Source organism: Diceros bicornis, chromosome 9, assembly GCF_020826845.1.
Source record: "Diceros bicornis minor isolate mBicDic1 chromosome 9, mDicBic1.mat.cur, whole genome shotgun sequence".
In the NCBI taxonomy this organism is placed as follows: Eukaryota; Metazoa; Chordata; class Mammalia; order Perissodactyla; family Rhinocerotidae; genus Diceros; species Diceros bicornis.
In genome coordinates this window covers 24,826,923-24,850,258 of record NC_080748.1, presented here as the reverse complement: position 1 = coordinate 24,850,258, position 23,336 = coordinate 24,826,923, and the positions used below count along the sequence as shown (strand labels likewise).

At 39.8% G+C, this 23,336-nt stretch overlaps 1 protein-coding gene across 2 annotated transcripts in view; it reads left to right on the top strand.

The window, feature by feature from the left end:
* FOXO1 (forkhead box O1) overlaps positions 1-23,336 on the top strand; it is a 93,946-nt gene that overhangs the window by 5,605 nt on the left and 65,005 nt on the right. The window contains exon 2 of one of the 2 annotated variants that reach the window (XM_058548071.1): positions 960-1,007. The exons of the other annotated variant lie outside the window; for it this stretch is intronic. Within the exon in view, the coding sequence (XP_058404054.1) occupies positions 960-1,007 (48 nt within the window). The remainder of the gene's footprint in view (positions 1-959; positions 1,008-23,336) is intronic. 2 annotated transcript variants of the gene reach the window in all.

Below are 23,336 nucleotides of genomic sequence, written 5' to 3'. Positions count from 1 at the left end.
TGGCCTTCATAGTAACAACTTGCAGAGACTTGCCCAACATACCCCCCCACCCCCCTTGGGTCAGTTAACTGCGTTTTCTTGGTGCATACGAAATTCTGAAGTTGGTGTGGTTGTTTCCCAGTTGTGAAACAGAGAGGACCACGTGAACTTGAAAAAATGTTTATTTTTGGTGTCTCAGGGATGAAGGTTTGTATTCCAATGGATATGCTGTATACAAATGTACTAAAGCGTGGAAGAATTTACCCTTTTTGCTAATTCTTGATGAGGGCTAACAAAATTCATGTCAGTGTAACAGAAATTTTTTGCAGAGAATTACTGCTTCTTATTTGTTGTTTTCTAAGGAACATATGAAACATGAAAATACATTTGCGTACATTGGTGATTTGATATGGTTCAGTCTTTTTACAAGTTTTTTTCCCCACTGGCATCCCAGTTTACTCCACTCAGTCTACCTGTGGTTTACTAACTAGTGGATTAAGCACTGCAGATACTGAGTCCTGGGCTGAGTTATTCCTGTCACTTGGAAAGCCATCTTCCTTTTTTTTTCTTTTTTTTTTTTTTTTTGGTGAGGAGATCAGCCCTGTGCTAATATCTGCCAGTCCTCTTTTTTTCCCCGAGGAAGACTGGCCCTGGGCTAACATCCGTGTCCATCTTCCTCCACTTTATATGGGACGCCGCCACAGCATGGCTTTCCAAGCAGTGCGTCAGTGCGTGCCTGGGATCCGAACCGGCAAACCCTGGCCCCTGCATCGGAGCGCGCGCACTTAACCACTTGCGCCACTGGGCCAGCCCCTCATATAGCGTTGATGTGAGCTAAAAAAAAAAAAACAGAAAACTAGCTAGCAAATAGAATTAGAAAGCTAAATCTGCAGTCCCTCTTCAGTTTATTATTTCGTGAATTTCACCTTCATGCATTACTTAAATAAGGACGTAAGTTCAACATGTGTCCTTTATTTCAGGACATATTCGTTACAGAAAAAGAAAATACAGTGAGACAGAGCTGCGTGGTGAGTTTCTCTAGCCCGAATCACTAAGGCTGGGCAGGGTGTCTAAGTTCTGCCTTTTTCTCCACTTTCCGTTGACCACCCCTTCTGTAGAAATCCTTTCTTACTTGGACTCGGTTACATTGCACTATCCTGACGCTTCCCGCCCATTCTTTTTATTTTATTTTATTTTTTTTGTGAGGAAGATCAGCCCTGAGCTAACATCCATGCCAATCCTCCTCTTTTTGCTGAGGAAGACTGGCCTGGGCTAACATCCATGCCCATCTTCCTCCACTTTATATGGGATGCCGCCACAGCATGGCCTGACAAGCGGTGCCTCGGTGCACGCCCGGGATCCGAACCCAGGCCACCAGCAGCGGAGCGCGCACACTTAACTGCTATGCCACAGTTCCCGCCCATTCTGACTTAGCCTCCAGTTGGTTCACCCGTCCTGTTTCCTTCTGTCCTCAGTCATAAGTACACCTCAGGACTAGTTGTGGACTTTCTCTCTGATTCTTTCCTAGATAACTTACCCCTCTGTTGTTCTATGTCTCTAGTTACCTACAGGCCATGAATGTCCCACTTTCACCTCAAATTCAACATGTCTCAACCCAGGCATGCTGCATTTCCTCTTACTCTTAGATGAGGTTCCCATCTTGAGTTCCCCAATTTGGTTAGTGGTGGAGTTAGCCCTTCCCTCGTTTTCAGACCTGGATGTTGGCTTCAGCACTCTCTTCTCGTGTCGTTCAGTGTCCCAACTCCGCTAACTCTTCTTTCTCAGTCTCTTGAGTTTCACTTCCCAGCCTCTAACCATTCCCCTAGGTTAGCTCTTATTTCAAGTCTAGACCATCCTGTCCCCAGGACTTGGATCCTCCTGTGCCTCCACTGGAAATTCCACAAATTTTGCTTACTCTGCAAGGCTCAAGTCAGTTTCACCAACTTCCAGCCTTGGCTGGTGCCCGAAGGCCTTTTTGCCCTCTTGGAGTGAATGCCTGGTAATCTCCTAATTCATGCTGCTGTGTATTATCACTGAACTTTAATGTTGGTGTGTTTTAGCGTCTCAGTTATATTGTAAATATATGGGTGGGAAAACCATTTTTCTTGAAACATGGGTCTTTATTAATTTCAGCTTCCTGTGTGTTCAAGATGATCACAATCTGTATTGTGTGAGGATAATTTTATTGGTAGTATAGCTAAAGAGCAGTGATTATTTTATTTTCAGTAGATGGTCACAGTTTTTTTTTCCCACTTGTTGAATGATTATTGTGTACAACATGTTGTACCAGATGCATTTGAATGACAGGAAAATGATTCAAACGTGGGTCCTGTAGGGAGATTAGATATGACGTGTGAATAACTATGCTACACGCTAGAAAGAGTTAAGTGCCTTAGAGAAAAATGGAGTTCTGTGTTGGCCAGTGAGGTGGGCCTTGAAAATGGGATGTTATTCTCCCAAGATTTCATCATAAAATTTTTAAAATGTTCAGCCAAGTTGGAAGAATTCTACATTCTTCCTACCCCTTATCCCTACCACCTAGTTTCTGCTACTACCATTTTATTATACTTGCTTTATCGTGTATCTGTCCATTGGCACATCCATCTTTCTATCCATCAATCTGTCTTATTTTTTAAGTGTATTTTTGGAATGGTGGACTGGCATTCATAAAGGCATGAAAATAGGGGAAGCATCAGTTTCTCTGAGTGATGGATATTCCATGAAATACACACAGAAAGTTTGAAAAGTATAGGTAGGAGAGTCTATTGTCAGATTGAACTTGGACTTTATATAGATTATGAAAATAATAGTGTTATAGACAGAATTTTTCTATGAAATTTTATCTTTGTTTTTATAATATAAGACATGAAAATAGGATTACATTTTCAGTTTTTTAAATGCAACTTCTTAGAAACATGCTCGTGTGTAAATATAGACCCATGGAATGCAGTTAAAGCCAATATACTGCATTTGATTTAAAACTGACATACAGAATTTGGTAATACGTGGAACAGATTATGTAATTGAGTTAATATGAATAGTAGGCATTTATAAAATATTTGGCTTTTTGCTTGATCTGTTCTTTAAAACTAACTTTCATGCCCAGTGTCCTGGGAGCAGAGAGATTCAAAGAAAGATCACTATTGAAAATAATTCTTGTTTTTTAGAGAAATGAGAAATTCCAAAATTGAAGTTAGCAACCTCAAAATGTAGTTAGGGTAATTGTGAGGGAATGTTATGTTGGCTTAAAAAGATGCTTTAAAATTTAAATGTCAATTCTAATGTTGCATTAGCTAGGTATTAGATATCCTTGATAGCTTTCTCATTGTATAATATATCTTATCCACTAACCCAACTACAGAAATGAAGAAGGTTATAATAAGATGTTTCAGCGGATACAGAGGAGGTTAAATTTGGATAGGCTAAACCCAAAATTGATGCCAAGCAGACAGACAACTGAATGTATTCAGAATACTTGGAATGAGTCTGACTAGCTTATGGTGAACTAAAAGGTTTATGCAATAAAAACTGTATTGTGGCATATCAAAAGGCACAAATATAGATGTATTAAAACTTATTAGCCGTTCAGAAATAACAAGCGTTGAAGGAATGTAGAAAGCTATTTTAGTAGTATGTTTATACCTGTAGTAGCAGACAGTATTTATTTAAAAGATACCCTGCTGGGGGGTGGGGGACAGTGAAAAAAAAATAGACTGGATAGCTCACTACTGTGAGGTTGTATTAAACGTGTACGTTACCTTCCACACTGACAAAATAGCTTTCAAAGCATACCAGGCTACCACACTTGCGTGGTTGCTAATGATGTCAGGGTAAATTAGTCAAAAGTAGCTAGGAAACAATATGGAATTGGCCAATCAAATTTTTTCCCCACTATTAATGTTTGTAGATTGAGTGAAGTTAGAATTACAGCTCGTCTTTGGTCTTTTCATTGCATAAGTAGAGAGATAATGTAAAACATCTTCATCCTTCAACTTGTCTCTCATCTTGGTTCTAATTGTGAAGGGGAGAAGTGTAGGTCTCATGTCGGTCTGGAAGGGGAGGCAGAATTCAATTTGTAGATCTATAGGAGGACAGGTCATTTCTTCCAAGGTAGCCTGTCCCTACTGACACTAAGTCACATGAGTTCTTTAATTCTTAGGGATGGGGGATGGCACATCTGTCTTCTCAGAAGAGAATGCCACCTCTAGGTGCCACCTCTACACCAAAGGGTATAACTCATTGGTCTACACTGCAGCATCAGTGACCTAGATGTGCTGTTATCTCCAACAGGCCCTGCTCCTCTCACACACCCCTGCCAGCCACATACATGGAAATCCTGAGGCTGCGACCTTTTTGAGTGTGACATGGTTCCAAATCTCTGTATGGATCTTTGAGACCTAAAAAGAAAATCTTTTTCTGCCTTGACTAATTTTTCCCCCTAGATGATATTTTTCTTAATTACAGTGTCGTTCTGTGTGGCTTAAGTGACAAAACTGATTGTAATGCTAAATCCCTGACCTTAACATCTATGGAAATGCTGCCCAACTCATCTGATTAAACCAAAGCTGTGATGAAAGGTGGTGGGACGAGGGGGTGGCCTGTTTCCATCTGTTTGATTAAGCATATTTCTTGGATAAACAGATTTTTCAAAATTGCCATTCCTTACAAATCTGGAAAATGGGTCATGGTTTTGTGAATCTCGACTTTCATTAGAGATTTGATAAGCATCAGAGTTGAGGAAAAATGTTTTTCTGTTTACAGCCGTGATCCTGAAGTTGTTACAAAACTGCCTTTGCACTGCATGTGAGGGACCTGCAATATTGGTTTGCTGAATTAAAAATTTGAAAGTAGCTAAAGGAACCTGGCCTCAGGAAGGGGAGGGGACCTCAGTGGTTGCATTTTGTGACAGCGGTAAAAAAAATCTCAAAAGGGCACGATTAACCCTCTGAGTCCTACTTTGACTCTAGCCAAGAGAGAGGCATAATGAAGAAAGGAGGAAGAGGAGAACCAGTTTGGATTATGTGGGAAAATAAAGATCTTTTCAGTAGTTTGGTATCTCTTGAATAGTTATCTGAGGCCATTTAGGTTTGCCTCCTCAGTCCCCCTCTTTCTTCTTAACAATTTTACTTTTTTAATCTAGCAAATTGGTGCTTTTCCTCCACCAGTGCGTGCCCCAGAAGCCTGCCATGCAGGTGACTTGAGGGAAATGCCTGCACACACACAGTGTGAGGGTCTTGTCTTGGCAGTGATGGTGAGGGTTAGACTGAAAGGACTTAACCTACGTTCTATATCTGAAAAGAAATCCATTTGGATTTCAAATCCATTTTGGAGAGATAAATTATCATTGAATTACATAATTCCTAGGCTTGTAAATATTATGTGTCCTTCAACGTTGAAAACAAAATAACCACATAAATATTTGGGAATGGTCTATACAAGTAAATATCAAATACCTCAGACAGTTTGGTTGCTTGGAAGCAAGGTCAAAGGAAATGGTTTGCATATGGTTTAGCTAGAGGCTCTTATTTTGGCAGATTCTTGAGGTAAAGACGGTCAAATGTGGATTTTATTGTTCTAGTTTGACGTAAAAGGAATTTTTTGTAGTTATTCTCGCATAACCTTAAGTGTAGGGTTGCATCAAGATAAATGCATCAAGATAGTTGCATTCAGTCACCATAATTTTCTGTCAGAGATGATGTAGCTTCTTGATTCTGACACGTAATTTGCAGAATCATCAGTTTGTCACACCAGTGAGGGTTCAGTCTCAGGTTTCAGCCCGCCATACTGTGATTTGAATATGGGAGAAACACAGTTAGCTTAAGGGGAGCCTTACATCACCTGTCTGCACCAGCCCACCTCCTTCTCTGCAGGGCCAGCTCTGAAGGGGGCGGAGGGGGCGGTAGCAGAGGGGAACTTGCAGAACTTGTAAATATCAACTGAGGTTGTTTGTGTTCTTGGTACCAAGCTGGCTGCATCTGTCTAAACTTAAATGTAAACCTTTTCTCTCTGGATGGGTAGATATGCATGCCATCATGAAATTTACATGCAGTGAATGTGAAAGCTTCCTGTGGACCATCCTACTGAGAGAGTTTTATGTAATCTGTGTGACTGAATTGGTCTCGCTTCTTCAACCTTTTAGAATTTAACTTTATCTTTAGTGGGCCATTATGATATTTGCATACATTGAATGTGAAAGATTCCTATCCTCTCCCTCTCTTCTGTTACCTGTGTGCCCAAAGTGGTAACATGAACCCTTTAGAATTCATGAAATAGAAGTGTGTGGGGCCTAGGTTTATCATATGCGTTTGTATTAACATGCAGGCTTTCAGACTGATATAACACTGATTTTAAACAAGTATTTATGGCTTTACATTTTAGAAGAGGTCACCAAAATGGTATTTATTCCTGTTTTTTCTATTCTGAAGTATATAGGATAGTTAAAAAATTAATGCTAAGGAAATTTATTAGGGTTAAAAATTCCTGTAATTAGGCGTGTTTTGATGTAGTTTACATCCTCTTTTTTGGTTCTATAATGGATACTTCCCCAGGTGTGACCACATTGCTCTGTAGGAGTCCTGTAATATCATATTCCATTATTCCTGGGATGTTTCTTTAAGGTGCTTTGTATTTCTTGAAATGCCATTTTCATACCTTTGATAATTAGTTACACTGATAACAAACCAAAAAAAAAAATAAATACTGGGCTGGCCCTGTGGCTTAGCGGTTAAGTGTGCGTGCTCCGCTACTGGCGGCCCGGGTTCGGATCCCGGGCTCGCACCGATGCACCGCTTCTCCGGCCATGCTGAGGCCGCATCCCACGTACAGCAACTAGAAGGATCTGCAACTATGACATACAACTACCTACTGGGGCTTTGGGGCAAAAAAAAAGGAGGAGGATTGGCAGTAGATGTTAGCTCAGAGCCAGTCTTCCTCAGCAAAAAAAGAGGAGGATTAGCATGAATGTTAGCTCAGGGCTGATCCTCCTCCTCCTCAAAAAAAAAAGAATTATTCTGCCCGCATTCAGGGTTTAGGTGGGTCCCCCTGTGTTTGAGGACTAGTCCACCACTGTCTGTCACCACCCTTTCAGAGACTACCCTTCCTCATGATCTTTTCAGCCTGAATTTCTCACTGTGGTGTCTAACTCAGAAGTAAATATGCTTAAAGTAATCTGTTCATCTTAGTTGAGTTTCAAGCTATTTAATAAATAGTTTGAGTACTAAAGCTGTGCCATTGCCTATTCCTTAGTGTGATTGCTTTATTTTGACCTAAAGGTGAGGATATTGGAAATACAGAATAAAATGGAGAGAATATTGATAGAGATATAGCCCATATTTCTGCTGAGTGTTTTTTCTCCACAAGCTATGGGAAGGTACATGTTTGAAGTCAGTTTCAGAATTCATTACCATTTGATTGCATGCCTTCTAAATTGTATTTCTAAGAAACATTTTAAAAATAATGATTATTGTGCCCTGTGATCTGGTGAACAATGTGTAAATGATCTTGGGTTATGGCAATGTTGACTTTCCATAGAAAGACCCTACTTAATTTCTTTTGTGATCAAATTATGGAGACATTTTTATCAAAGACAAGCTGTTGATGGCTATGGTTCTTAGACTAACCATGATTTCCGCCTGTGTTTATATTAAAGGCAGGAAGAGAAAAAGGAAAATGCATTCAATCACGGAAGTCCTGAGCTGAGATGGATTCTACTGCCATTGACAATGGCTCAGGGCTTCCAATTAAGCCTCATTTACACTCCCCACCTCCATTTGTGTTTTAAATAACTCTTAAAGGGGACTGGGAGGAAGAAGTAATGAAGTCGGAAGGATAAAATGAAAACTTAAAACATTTCAGATCCTAAGGTAATGCATGAGAGGAATTCCTTTCATGACCGAATTCTTTGTTATCCTTCACTGTGTGAAGGCACCCCTGGGATTTGAAATGAAGACCCCTCCTTTAGTCACGTGGCCTATTAAACTTGTTTCTGGGTGACTTGTTGAGACTGTTTCAGGGAACTCACGTACAAAAATGACATTGAATTTTATTAAGCAAACTTTCAAGTCTGTGACCTGCCTTTTGCCCAAAAACTCACCTCTCTGGTGAAGTGTCCTTGCTCCCTCAGGCTGCTTTGTTACTCTGGCCTGAAACAAGTTAGCAGCCACCTTCCTGCAGACCTGCACTGATAAGAGCATAATGACTTGTTAGACCACATTTATTGTGCAAATGAGCTCGAGTGTCACTAGGACAGCATACCTGTGTAGGCTTAAAAACTTGAATTTAATGCCCCTTCCATCTTTCATTAGGTTATATAGCTTTTGGATTTATAGTTACTCACTCTTGCTGTAAATATATTAATAGTATTTTTTGTTTGGCCAAATATGGGGCATGACTTTTGGCATCCTGCTTGGCAATGCCTGGGAATTTGACATCCTTCAATTTAGATGGAATTCCCTTGCTTTGTTTCCTGTGATAGCGTTGGGGAATACACATTTTGGCTCTTTCCACCAGAGGTGGAGGGAAGACAGGAAAAAAGTAAAATTGGAACACACAAAGAGGTTAATAATTATTTCTGCTGGGTGTGGTTCAGTTGGCATGCCCTTTGTAGGAGTCTGAACCTACGAAAGAATTTGGTGCAGAATACTAAGAAAATGCTATAATCATATTTAGTTTTATTTTCTTTGATCTGGATTTAATTTTTGATTAGTTTGACATTTTAGGGTCTTTGAACTGTTTTGCATTTAAATACACAGGATGGAAAGAACTAAATCCCTGTCTTTTTGTGATGCTCTTACCAGGCCTAAGTCTGCCATCAACAGCAGAGAAAGCTGCAAAGGGAACATATTTGTGCTTCTGCCCTGAGGAAGGGAGGGTTTTGCTCTACTGACTGAAAGTTTACATGTGTGATTCTGTTTCCTGAATGTAGTCAGAACCACCATGAAAAATTATCCCCTTTGAATTGTCATGAAATTCAAGTATCTAAAATTTGCTGAAGTAGAGAGAAATGTTGAAGCCAGAGTTTTACAAAAGTCAACTTTTGCTTTAAGTGCTTTAAACAGAAAATCATGAACCCCCCCAGCCCCCATCCTGTTAATAGGCTTGATATTTTCGTCATTAATTTTCTCATTTCCCATCTATGGCTGATACCCGGGGTAGATGAGTTAGAAATGTGGTTGTTAGGGAGTCTGCTCTGTTCTCGTCCACTAGATGAAGAATGCCGTGTGGAGCCTTCTGAGGTTTTTGAGGGCACACATCTACATGGCACTCATGTTAAAAGGACACTTCTTTTTGATCATCTTCTACTCCCCCTCCCTACTTTTTCATCTCTTCTCTGCTCTCCTTTTCATTTTCAGCCCCCTCATTTATTCGATTTGCATAAATTTCTCCAATCTGTTAATGTAAATTAGGTGAACAGTTTCTTTAAAGGTTATTGCTGGTTACTGGTATGTTTTACTTCTTTATAATAACCCTATTGTATTTACTGCTGTCATTGGAAATGGTCACTAAATTATTAATAGATCTGATCCCATTAAGAAGAATTTACAAGTAGAAGATTTAACGTCTGACAAGTTGTCTCTATAGGAGTTAGCTTAAAGTATTGGCATTCCCATTTATTCCCTAGTTCTTTGGTTTTGGCTCAGGGGTTCAAGTTTTGGTTTTTTTTTTTAAAGATTTTTATTTATTTATTTTTTCCCCCAAACCCCCAGTAGATAGTTGTATGTCATAGTTGCACATCCTTCTAGTTGCTGTATGTGGGACACGACCTCAGCATGGCCGGACAAGCGGTGCGTCGGTGCGCGCCCGGGATCCGAACCCGGGCAGCCAGCAGTGGAGCGCGCGCACTTAACTGCTAAGCCACTGGGCCGGCCCAGGGGTTCAAGTTTATTAAACTTTGTGTAATATAAGTTATGAAGAATCAAGGAGTTTTAGTTTAAACAAATTTTAAAACTACCGTGATCAGGAGCCTCTGCTTGGTCATTTGGAGATTTTGAGAATCCACTACCTCCCACACTACCAAAAAGTTTATTTCTATATTGAGCCTATGTGTTCTCCTGTAATTCCCTCCCTCCCCCGCCACTGGCTTGCTTCTGGTTTTGTTTTTGGGAACTACGTTGAATTAGCTTAATTTCTTTCTCCTTCAGATACATGAAATCAATTCCCATAATTATTCTTTTCCCAGCTAACCATTCGTAACTCCTTAATAAACCCTTCAGAGGACTTGGATTTCTATACATTGCCGAAATGCAGAACCCCAGGCCGAGTCTTCTGCTGTGGATGGGGAATGACCAGTGAAGTACACAGCAGAATTGGCAGTGCCGCTGTCTGGGGTAGGGTGGCTTGAGAAAGCCGGTGCTAGCTTTTGGATGCTGTGTCACCCTTTGACATGGCAGAGAGGTAAAAGAAGTCAGGGCTGTAGAGGCCTGTGTTGATTCACCAGTGTTGGGAGGATGGTGGTTCTGTGCCTCACCCGAACAAGCTGCCAGTCCCACATTAAGCAAGGCCCATAAAGGGGAAATCAACAAGGAGGAGAGTAACTGAGGGAGTAAGCTAAATGGAAGCAACTCTGTGTATTTTAAGCTAAAAATCTGTGAGTGTGTGTTTGCCTGTCTTGAAAGATGTTTTTACTGACTTCAGTTTGTGCTGGTAAATAAGCAGGAGAAGGGAAGGAAACAGCTTTTCCAGCATCGGATAGTCTGGACGTATAGAAGTAAATTTCCATCAAATCTGCACTACCAGATCCATCCTGTTCTGTGATGTGTAGTTAACCTCCATTTGGCTTTTGGGAAGAGAACCACACCAAGGTGCACAACGAGTAATCATAGCTGTATCAGTGTTATTCTAGGTGCAGACTGTCATCAGCTGTTCTCATTGAGGTAAAATTGTGTCTTCGTGCTTTTCAGTGGTGAAACTTGAACCTGTCCCTAGCCGTAGTCTGGCTTAGCAAATTCTGCAGCCTTCCCGCTCCATGTTAAATACGGAAATTATTAACTTTGAAATGGGTGATGTTGGCTGAATTCGCATTCTCAAGTTTTAAATTTTAATTTCTGGCCTAGAAAATACGAGACCCTGGACTTGAGAAGTCTCTGTTAATAAAAAGAGTTAAAATCTGATAGTTGTGTGGTTTTGTGCTTTAATGAGGATGAGAGAGAATGCTACCTCTGTTTTGGGTGAAAAATTCCACAGATAGACATTTTATCTGTTGATTGCAGTGATTTGACTCAGTCACACCAAGCTTTATAGAGTTGGGATCTCCAATACTAAAGGCTCCCAGCTCCTATAAACCGCTTGGGAAGGGCTGAGCCAGCACTGAATGTGTCACCTGGTGCGGGTTCAGGTGCGGATCTTAAATCATGATGATTCCCTGGCTCCACTGGTGTTGGTGCACACCGTCTCTCTGCCTTCTCATCAGTCTTCCTTTCATCCCCTCACCTCTTCTGCCCCTCCGGGTAAGTTTTTCCTGGCTGTTGGAGGCTGCAAAGTCCCCACTCGTCTTGTCAGTCCACATGGAAACTTGGCCTATTTGGCTCCACGTGGGGTTAGCCGAGGTGGGAGAGTAAGACTCGTCAGTCCTGTCTTAATCACAGATTGTTGGGAATGTGTGTTTCAACTTCCTTCTGTCTCAATTTCTCTGCCTGTAGTTTTGGACAGTGATAATTGACCATCCAGTGCCAACAAAACATGCTTGGAGATCTTGGTTAGATGTATTTTCTCAAACACGCCTGGGAGGATGCCCTTAGATCACCAGGGTGCTCCAGAACCCGTGTTGGGGTCATTTCAGAACTATCAGAATTCCCTCTGGTATTTGTTCTTGTAATGTCCTCATGAGCCTAGCCCAGATCTGTAATTTTGCAGTAAATATTAGGAGTTCTGGATTCTGTTCCTAGATTGGTGCCCAGATGATTCATATTTAGACAAGTCACACCACTGCTGCACTAGCTTCTTCATCTGTAAAATGGGGTTAATGATACCACTGGGAAGTACTTGTAGGGCACGTTGAGGTGCTCAGAGCAGGGAGCTGTATAATTATGCCATATTATACATTTTAGCATTAGCCAAAATACTTGGACTTAAAATTCAAAGTAGCTGCCAGTCTGGAGCTTTCCTTTTTTGTTTATGGGCTTCTTGATTATATGAAATATTTTTAGGTAAAAAACACAGATCAGAACCAAAGAAAGATCCAAAACACCTAACTAGAACTGTCTTTCCTAACTTTCCTAGTAATTCTGCAGCATGTTTGATAAGGGCACTCTGGAAGACTTTGTTTTGTGTTTTGGAAGAACTTCTCATGGTATGGGGAAATACCTGGCAACATGAAAACGCAGAATATAAAATTGTATATAAACGGGTCCAATTGTATGAAATATCTTTCAATTTCAATTGTGTGAAATATCTAGAAGGAATATCCCCAAATGTTAGTGGTGGGTTGTATTTGGACTGTATAAATATGGGTAATTTATTTTTCTTTATATTTTGCCTTTTTCATTTTAAGCAACAAACACTCAATAGAAGCATTAAGCTTTTTGAAATGAAAATGAAATTTGTGGTTTTCCATCCCTCCTCCTTGAGAGAATAATGGATTCAAGCAAGTATTGATTAGTTATACTGTGATACTGTTAAAAGGATGAGAAGAGGACTGGAATTAGACTTTTATATTTATTATTTAATCAAATAAACATGAAGTAGATATCATTACTGTCCCCATTTTTTTTTTTTTTTGAGGGAAGATTGGCCCTGCACTAACACCTGTTGCCGGTCTTCCTCTTTTTTGTTTTCTCCCCAAAGCCCTGGTACATTGTTGTGTATCATAGTTGTAGCCTTGTAGCTCTTCTATATGGGACGCTGCCTCAGTGTGGCTTGATGAGTGTTGAGTATGTCCACGCCTAGGATCTGAACCGGTGAACCCTGGGCCACCAAAGCGGAATGCGTAAACTTAACTGCTACACCACCATCCCCCCTTTTTTTTTTTAAGTTTCTTTTTTTTTTTTGAGCGAGATTGGCCCTGAGCTAATATCTGTTGCCAATCTTCCTGTTTTTCTTTTTTTCTCCGCAAAGCCCCAGTACATAGTTGTATATCATAGTTGTAGGTCCTTCTAGTTCCTCTGTGTGGAAGCCACCTCAGCATGGCTTAATGAACAGTGAGCAGGTCCGTGCCCGGGATGTGAACCCGAGAACCCTGGTCCACCGAAGCGGAACTCGAGAACTTAACTGCTACGCCATTGGGGCGGCTGTCTGTCCATTTTTTAGATATGGAAACTGAGGCACAAAGTTAAATAATTTGCCCTATGTCATACAGTAAGGGATGGAACCAAGATGCCAGTGGATTCTTTTTGTAGATTGCAGACTCTTAACCATTTCATTTTGCTACATCAGAGAGAATGATTATCTTTGGAATCTTGGAGAAAAGACTAATTTAAAGTTGGAAATATGAAGGCAAAATAAAATTAATGGATAAATAATCAGTTAATTAACGGAATCTAAACAATTAATGAACCTATTGACAATCCTAACAGAAGTTTTATTGGCTTGTCTAGCTAGTTAACTAGATTCTTAAAGATGAAAAAGTAGTGTGATATGGTGAGTTTGGGTTAGTGAGTTTTCTTGACCTCTGAGGAGGAGGAGTGCATTTGTGGTGATGATTCATGAGCGTTTGGGAGGAGTTGACCGAATGACCCAGTCGTGGCTCACAGTGTGGCAAAAAAGAGTTGCTCCCGGGTGAGCTCTAGTCCATTCCACTGTGGGCTCTGTCACCCCCTCCACACACTGCTTAGAAGGAGGACAAGTACTTCTTTTCACAGGGAGATGGGCTTGGCCTGTTGATGTTCTGGGGGTGACAACCAGAACAAATACTGACCCGTCTAGACAGAAAAAGCTTTGTTCTTGGGGTGAACTTAAGCTTCAAGAGTGCTCCTGGCCTCATTTAAGGGACGAGGACAAGGTGAAATTCTCTGTCATCCAAACTTAGTACTAAGTGCCAGTCAGTCTTCCTTACCATTTGGCAATGTCTCCATTGCATGGATAGGAAACTGAGGCCAAGACCACTGAGGCTCCAGACCACCCTCCTGTGGTTGGTAGGAGTTGTGCCAAAGCTGCCCTTCCTCCTAGATCGTCAGTTGGCCTGTATCACTCCCGGGATTCCCCTTGTTTAGAGCAAGTCTTTTGGTTTTGCTGTGAGAGATGCGTGGAGAGAGTGGTGTGTTCAGAGGTGGTGAGAGCCCAGGCTTCGGAGACAGGTATGCTTGGCTTTGGATCCTGCTTGGATCCTGCTTCCAAACAACGTCCATCCTCTCTGTCTTTTCTGACAGCATGGCTTTTCCTTAGAAAGCACGGCCGCCTGCAGTGATTCTTTCTTTCAACTACTTTTGCATATGTTGCTCGTATGAAGTGGTGGCATGTTAGATTTTTCTTGAACAAGTAGTTCCTAATTGATGGACAGGATTTGTGCCGTCTTAGCATGGGATTATGTAGAGAGTTATTAGTATTTGTTTTATTAAAATCATGGAATTTCTGTTTACCTAAGTCGAAGGGTTCCTTAGGGCAGTAGTGTTTAGAACCTTGAGTATTGTCACCAATTCCATTCAAGCTTGTTGAACTTAGCAGGACTTTGGACAGGTTAACATTAAGTATAGGTTTCCTTGTCTGTAAAATGAGAATAATACTTCTTGGGGTTGTTGTGAGGGCTAAGAGATTGGGGTTGCCACATAAGAAGACAAAGGTTGCCATCTCCCCTGTCCTCTGTCCATTTTACCTGCAGAGATTTTTTTCAGATAGAAGGGAGTAAGGGAAAAATTCTAAATATTTTTACATTCTAACTGTTCAAAAGACTAGACCAGTAGTTCTTAACTGTGGGGGAGGGGGCATTTTGCCCCCCAGGGGACATTTGGCAATTTGGGAAACATTTTTGGTTGTCAGAACTGGGGGTGGGGGTTGCTACTGGCATTAGAGGGGAGAGACCAGGAATGCTGCTGAGCGTCCTGCAGTGCTCAGGGCAGCCGAAGAATTGTCTGGTCTCAAATGTCAGTACTGCTGAGGTTGAGAAACACTGCTTTATGCAAAATTTCCCTATATTTTTTTCAGCAGTAAAATCCCTTTGTTATTTACTAAGTGACTTCAAACTAAGTAACTTCAAAACTTACTTCTTAATGCCCTTTGCCCTCAGCCTGGCGTGAATACAGAGTTTGCTTCAGTTCTTCTCATCACTATCATAAGAGGGTATGCCATTTTTTTTTTTTTTATTTTTTGTTTATTGCAGTAACATTGGTTTATAACATTGTAAAAATTTCAGGTGTACATCATTGTACTTCTATTTCTGCATAGATTACACCATGTTCACCACCAAAATACTAATTACAACCCATCACCACACACATGTACCGAATTATCCCTTTCACCCTCCTCCCTCCCCCCTTCCCCTCTGGTAACCACCAATCCAATCTCTGTCCCTATGTGTTTGTTTATTGTTGTTATTATCTACTACTTAATGAAGGAAATCATACGGTATTTGACCTTCTCCCTCTGACTTATTTCACTTTGCATTATACCCTCAATGTCCATCCATGTTGTCACAAATGGCTGGATTTCATCGTTTCTTATGGCTGAGTAGTATTCCATTGTGTATATATACCACAGCTTCTTTATCCATTCATCCCTTGATGGGCACTTAGGTTGCTTCCAAGTCTTGGCTATTGTGAATAACGCTGCAATGAACACAGGGGTGCATGTACCTTTGCAAATTGGTGTTTTCAAGTTCTTTGGATAAATACCCAAGAGTGGAATAGCTGGATCATATGGTAGTTCTATCCTTGATTTTTTGAGGAATCTCCATACTGTTTTCCATAGTGGCTGCACCAGTTTGCACTCCCACCAGCAGTGTATGAGAGTTCCCTTCTCTCCACATCCTCTCCAACACATGTTGTTTCCTGTCTTGTTTATTATAGCCATTCTGACGGGCGTGAGGTGATATCTCATTGTAGTTTTGATTTGCATTTCCCTGATAGTTAGTGATTTTGAACATCTTTTCATGTGTCTGTTGGCCATCTGTATATCTTCTTTGGAGAAATGTCTGTTCAGGTCTTTTGCCCATTTTTCAATTGGGTTGGTAGTTTTTTTGTTGTTGAGATGCATAAGTTCTTTATATATTTTGGAGATTAAGCCCTTATCAGAAGTATGGTTTGCAAATATCTTCTCCCAATTGTTAGGTTGTCTTTTCGTTTTGTTGATGGTTTCCTTTGCTGTGCAGAAGCTTTTTAGTTTGATGTAGTCCCATTTGTTTATTTTTTCTGTTGTTTCTCTTGCCCGGTCAGACACGGTGCTTGAAAATATGTTGCTAAGACCAGTGTCGAAGAGCGTACTGCCTATGTTTTCTTCTAGAAGTTTCATAGTTTCAGGTCTTACATTCAAGTCTTTAATCCATTTGGAGTTAATTTTTGTGTATGGTGTAAGGTAACGGTCTACTTTCATTTTTTTTGCATGTGGCTATCCAGTTTTCCCAACACCATTTGTTGAAGAGACTTTCTTTTCCCCATTGTATGTTCTTGGCTCTTTTGTCAAAGATTAGCTGTCCATAGACGTGTGGGTTTATTTCTGGGCTTTCGATTCTATTCCATTGATCTGTGTGTCTGTTTTTGTGCCAGTACCATGCTGTTTTGGTTACTATAGCTTTGTAGTATGTTTTGAAATCAGGGAGTGTGATACCTCCAGCTTTGTTCTTTTTTCTCAGGATTCCTTTAGCTCTTCGGGGTCTTCTGTTGTTCCATATAAATTTTAGGATTCTTTGTTCTATTTCTGTGAAAAATGTTGTTGGAACTTTGATAGGGATTGCATTGAATCTATAGATGGCTTTAGGAAGTATGGACATCTTAACTATGTTAATTCTTCCAATCCAAGAGCATGGAATATCTTTCCATTTCTTTGTGTCTTCTTCAGTTTCTTTCAGCAATGTTTTATAGTTTTCGGTGTACAGATCTTTCACCTCTTTGGTTAAGTTTATTCCTAGGTATTTTATTCTTTTTGTTGCAATTGTAAATGGGATGGTATTCTTAATTTCTCTTTCTGCTACTTCGTTGTTAGTGTACAGAAATGCAACTGATTTTTGTATGTTGATTTTGTATCCTGCAACTTTACCATATTCGTTTATTACTTCTAAAAGTTTTCTGGTGGATTCTTTAGGGTTTTCTATATATAAAATCATGTCGTCTGCAAATAGTGACAGTTTCACTTCTTCCTTTCCAATTTGGATCCCTTTTATTTCCTTCTCTTGCCTGATTGCTCTGGCTAGGACTTCCAATACTATGTTAAATAGGAGTGGTGAGAGTGGGCATCCTTGTCTGGTTCCTGTTCTTAGAGGGATAGCTTTCAGTTTTTCACCATTGAGGATGATATTAGCAAACAAGAAAAATCTCAAATAAACAATCTAACAATGCACCTAAAGGAACTGGAAAAAGAAGAACAAACAAAGCCCAAAATCAGTAGAAGAAGGGAAATAATAAAAATCAGAGCAGAAATAAATGAAATAGAGACCAAAAAAACAATAGAAAAAATTAATAAAACCAAGAGCTGGTTCTTTGAAAAGATCAACAAAATTGACAAACCTTTAGCTAGACTCACCAAGAAAAAAAGAGAGAAGGCACAAATAAGTAAAATCAGAAATGAAAGAGGAGAGGTTACAACAGACACCTCAGAAATACAAAAGGTTATAAGAGAATACTATGAAAAGCTATATGCCAACCAATTCGACAATCTGGAAGAAATGGATAAATTCTTAGAATCATACAACCTTCCAAAACTGGATCAAGAAGAAGTAGAGAATTTGAATAGACCAATCACCAGTAAGGAGATCGAAACAGTAATCAAAAACCTCCCCAAAAATAAAAGTCCAGGACCAGATGGCTTCCCTGGTGAATTCTACCAAACATTCAAAGAAGACTTAATACCTATCCTTCTCAAACTCTTCCAACAAATTGAGGAGGGGGGGAAGCTCTTCCTAACTCATTCTACGAAGCTGACATTACCCTGATACCAAAACCAGACAAGGACAACACAAAAAAAGAAAATTACAGGCCAATATCACTGATGAACATCGATGCGAAAATCCTCAACAAAATACTAGCAAATCGCATACAACAATACGTTAAAAAGATTATACACCATGATCAAGTGGGATTTATTCCAGGTATGCAGGGATGGTTTAACATTCGCAAATCAATCAACGTAATACACCACATTAATAAAATGAAGAACAAAAATCACATGATCATCTCAATAGATGCAGAGAAAGCATTTGACAAGATACAGCATCCGTTTATGATAAAAACTCTGAATAAAATGGGTATAGAAGAAAAGTACCTCAACATAATAAAGACCATATATGAGAAGCCATTTTCTTAGGACGGTTGCTGCCTTCTGAAATCCTAGACCCAGGATGTGTATTGTTTAGCAAAGTGCTCAGCCCAGGCCTGGTCCTCACACCCTTACAGAGTGTGCATTGGTCACGCCCCAAGCCTCCTGCTGTGCTGCCCTCCTCCTCCCACACTAGTGCACCTATAGTACTCTAAAGCTTTTCTTGATTTCCTCCCAATTGAATAGGATCTCTCTTTTCTTTGATTCCTCATGACGGGTGCACCTTCTCAAGGAACTTGGGTGCTCATGGAACATAGGTTTGCCTCTTGCTTCCTGTCTCTCATGGAATTGCAAGCTCTTTGGGGCAAAATTCTTCTCTTCTCTTTCCTGGACCCTGGAAACACCAGAGTATAGTTCCTCACACATGATGGGCATGAAACAGACATTTAGAAAGTAACACATTATATTTTTCTTGTTGAGGACATAAAAGTAATTTATTTTATTCTTTTATATTATGTCTTCTTTACATCACTTTACTATTCCTCTGCAAGTTGTATTATGATGGTGATGATGCCAGAGATTCTCATCTGGCTTGACATGTTTTTTCGAGAGCAACCTTTTCAATTACCAGGTCCCTAAATTGTCTGTTTCACTGTTATCATTGTACTAACCTAACCTAAACCAATCCATGCTGTTTCTAAATTTAGAAGGGAAGAGAGTCCTCCACAGTATTCCAGTCTTCTCTGCCACTGAGCTATGCTGGCAGAAAAATGAATTTCAAGAATTAAAAAAAATACCCACAATTGAAGTAGGCAGTCATTGTTAACTAAGTCATGGACTGTCAGTAAAAAATGTTTGTTGCAACTTGGAAATGACCCTAAAGTGTGGTGCTTCAAAAATTTTAGTCTCTGGGCCAGCCCCGTGGCTTAGCAGTTAAGTGCGCGTGCTCCACTGCTGGCGGCCTGGGTTCGGATCCTGGGCGCGCACGCCGCACGGCTTCTCCGGCCATGGTGGGGCCGCGTCCCACATACAGCAACTAGAAGGATGTGCAGCTATGACATACAACTATCTACTGGGTCTTTGGGGGAAAAAAAATAAATAAAATTTAAAAAAAAATTAAAAAAAAATTTTAGTCTCATCTGTAGTTAATTTAAAAATAAACATAAATTTTTTCTGGAATTCTGTAGTATTGGTTATCTGAACCATCGATTTGACAGTTATTCTCATAAAGTTGGTAGTTGCTGAGGAAGTCAGCATGCTAGAGTGGCTGAGAGCTTGGGGTTTGCTCATCTCACTGCCTGGTCGAATCCTGCATTTAGTACTTACACTTGGCAACTTTGTCACTTGGGCTGTTGACTTCACTGTGCTGTAGTTTTCTCATCTGAAAAATGTACATGGTAACTCTTAAAAGTTGTGAGAATTCAATAAAATATGAAATATTCTAGTGCAGTGTTTGGCATGTAGGAAGAGTATTAAAAATGGTAGCTATTATCATTACTTTAGCATGGAACAAAGTATATAGAAGGTGGAAAAAATGAGACTGTCATTTTTTGAATTGGTTAAAATTTTGATAGATAGGAAGACTCAGGTCAAGGGTGAAATCTCAATGTGGACCTGTTGTAAGCTTTTACACTAGGATCCATAACCAGGGCAGACTACCACTGCTCCTAGGTGGGCTGCTGACTGTTGAGTTGGGAATCTTTCTGTCTGATTTTTGAATCCAGACCTGAATAAGACCTGTGAGTGAGGTTCTTAATCTCTATGCCTCAGTTTCCTCATTTATAAGTTGGGGTATTAATGATTGGGGGTTGTTGTGAGAAATGTATGAGTTAATACATGTGAAGTGCTTAAAGAACAGTGCCTGGCACATAGTCAGTGTTGAAGAAATGTCATTGTTGATAATTACTGTCATTTATTCAGCTTGTACTAGGTGCCAGCTGCTGTGCTGGGCTTGTTGCAGATGCTATTTTGTTCTCACAGCAACCTTTCCAGGAAGTGTTATCATCAGGAGACCCAGAGAGTCAGAAGACCTTGCCCAAGATTGTGTAGCTGCTTGTGGCAGTTGTAAGTGGCAGGGGTTTAACCGACCCCACTGCTTTTCCTGGGGACATGTGCTACTGTGGGCCTGTGAGGTGCATGTATTGGTCCCCAGGGAGGGGACAGCAGTTAGAGTGCAGTGCATCTTGTGGCCAGGACCACTCTCAGGCCCTGGAGAGCGAGCAGGGCAGGCCCCCACTGGAGGGCAAAAGACTCAGTGAAGCTGTCACCCTCGTCAGAGGGAGTGCTTGGTGGCCGGAGGCCCTTCTGCAAAGGAACCAGCCCTGCCCAATTGTAGAGGGCAGTGCTTAGAGGTGAAAAACCTAATTTAAGGGATTGCCCAGACACGGCATCTTCCAAATTCTCACCTATATTCTCTGCCAGAACTGTTGTAAAAATATTTTCGGTATAGTCGTAACAGGGTGTTTGTTCCAGGATTATTATCCTGATTACAGAAATTTCAATAGTGTTTGACCAGCAGATTAGGAAGCTGAGTAAAAACAAAACTGACCGTGGTGATTTCTTTTTTCATTTTAAACAGCCTCTGCAATGTGTAAAATACCTCTTCCTCGTTCCCATGGATTGCAATATTAAACTGCAGATTAAGTCTTTAAAAGTTGCTCTTTGTGTTAAACGGCTTTTTATTAGAAACACTTAATTAAAATTTTTTCTAAATCTTAAAAGAAATTGTAATGAGATGGTTCTGTAAAGCTGCAGATATTTAGTAGCCTCCAGAAGAATTTTATCATCTTGAATTCACTCCTTATGTTCTTTCTTCCTAGGAGGAATTGAGGAAACAGAATGATTGGGAACCAATATTTTTCTAAACCTTTTTTTTTTGGTTAGTGTGGAATTAGGCCTTATGGCTTCTTGATTGAAAGGCTCTTCTGTAAGCATTTCTGATGTCTAATACTTCATTTCAGGCATATAAAACAATGCCAGATGCCCCATAAGGTAGATGATTTATGTACTTAATTGGTTATGACTCATAAATGTTGTGAGTTAGGATTAGAAGCTTAGATTTTAGTGAATGATGCTAAATTGATGTTGAATTTGTAGAGATTTTTTTTTTTTTTTTAAAGAAATTAAGACCAAAGCTGCTTTTCTTAGTGGTGTACTTAGAGTAACTTATAAATTGTATGTTTTCTCCTACAGGGCTTCTTTATTCAGTTTATTGAATGTGGGACTGCTCATTTGTTAATATCTAAGTGAGATTTGTTGTTACCTACACAGCAAGACAGTTATATATGCTTGTATGTAGTTGTGTAGACATGAGCCAGTTAAATTGCTGAGTTTTCTGGAGATTAATCCAACACAAAAGTACGGCTTTGTGGTATCATTGGGAAAACTCTGAGGGGACTTTGTCATGCGCAGTTTTATTAGAAAAGTGTGAAGCTTCTTTAAATTTGCCTCTCAAATCACGTAGCTCTGGAATATCAAACCTTGATATCGTATCACATACCTATCTATGATGTGGGCAAAAAGTTTGATGTTCAAGAGCTGTTGTCAAGTCCTAGATTGTAAAGGAAACTTCTCATGATCAAGTTTTCAACCTTAATAGTGAGTGCTTTACTTGGTGCAGTACTTTGTAGCTTTATTTTTTATGACCTTGGTTGCCTGGCACAACATGTACAACAGGCATTTCTGCTGATGTGTGCCTGGGCCAGTGTTACCAAGGGGGCTGCTGAGGGAAGTTGAGTTCCTGTAACTGATCATAAGGAGACTTGTAAATTCTTTCCTTTGCCATTCAGAGAGTTACTGTGACTAGGTATCCTGTAGGTATGGAATGGATAGATATCCATATTCGTATTTTTTCGTAATAGCTTTATTGAGATATAATTCACATACCATACAATTAATCCATTTAAAGAGTGCAATTCAGTGGTTTTTACTATATCCACAGAATTGTGCAACAACCCCCACAATCAATTTTAGAACATTTTCATCAACCCCAAAAGAAACCTGTAACCATTGCCAGTCACGCCCCATTGCCCTCTACTGTCTAGCCTTTGGCCACTAACTATTCGTCTACTTTCTGTCTTTATGGATTTGCCTGTTCTGGGCATTTCGTGTAAATGGAATCGTATAATATGCAATCTTTTGTGACTGGCTTTCACTTAGCATAACATTTTCAAGGTTCATCCAGGTTGTGTCATGTGTCGGTACTTCATTCCTTTTTATTGCCAAGTAGTATTCCATTTTATGGATATGCTACATTTTATTTATCCATTTATCAGTTGATGGACATTTAGGTTGTTTCTGCTTTTTGACTATTGTGAATAATGTTGCTATGACCATTCATGTATAGTTTTTTTGTGTGTGGACATATTTTCATTTCTCTTGGCTTACGTATATACCTTGGAGTGAAATTGCTGAGTTGTATGGTATCTTTATGTTTAATCTTTTGAGGAACTGCCAAACTGTTTTCCAAAGTGGCTGGACCCTTTTATATTTCTACCAGGAGGGTATGAAGATTGTAATTTCTCCGTATCCTTGACAACATTTGTTACTGTCTGTTTTATTTTAGCCATCCTAGTGGATATGAAATGGTATCTCATTGTGGTTTTGTTTACCATTTTGCTAATGGCTAATAATGTTGAGTATCTTTTCTTCTGCTTATTGGCCATTTGTATATCTTTTTTGGAGCTATATCTATTCAGATCCTTTAACCATTTGTAAATTGTGGTACTTATGTTTTTATTATTGAGATTTAAAAGTTATTTATTCTAGATATAAATCCCTTATCATTTATATGATTTGCAAGTAATTTCTCCAATTCTGTGGATTGTCTTTTTACTTTATTGGTGGTAGTCTGGTATTTTTTCTTTTATTTTTTTAAGTTGTGGTAAGATACACATAAATTTACTATCTTAACCATTTTTCAGTGTATAGTTCAGTGGCATTAAGTACTGTCACATTGTTGTGCAGCCATCACTACCATCCATCTCCAGAATTCTTTTCATTTTGTAAAACTGAAACTCTTTACC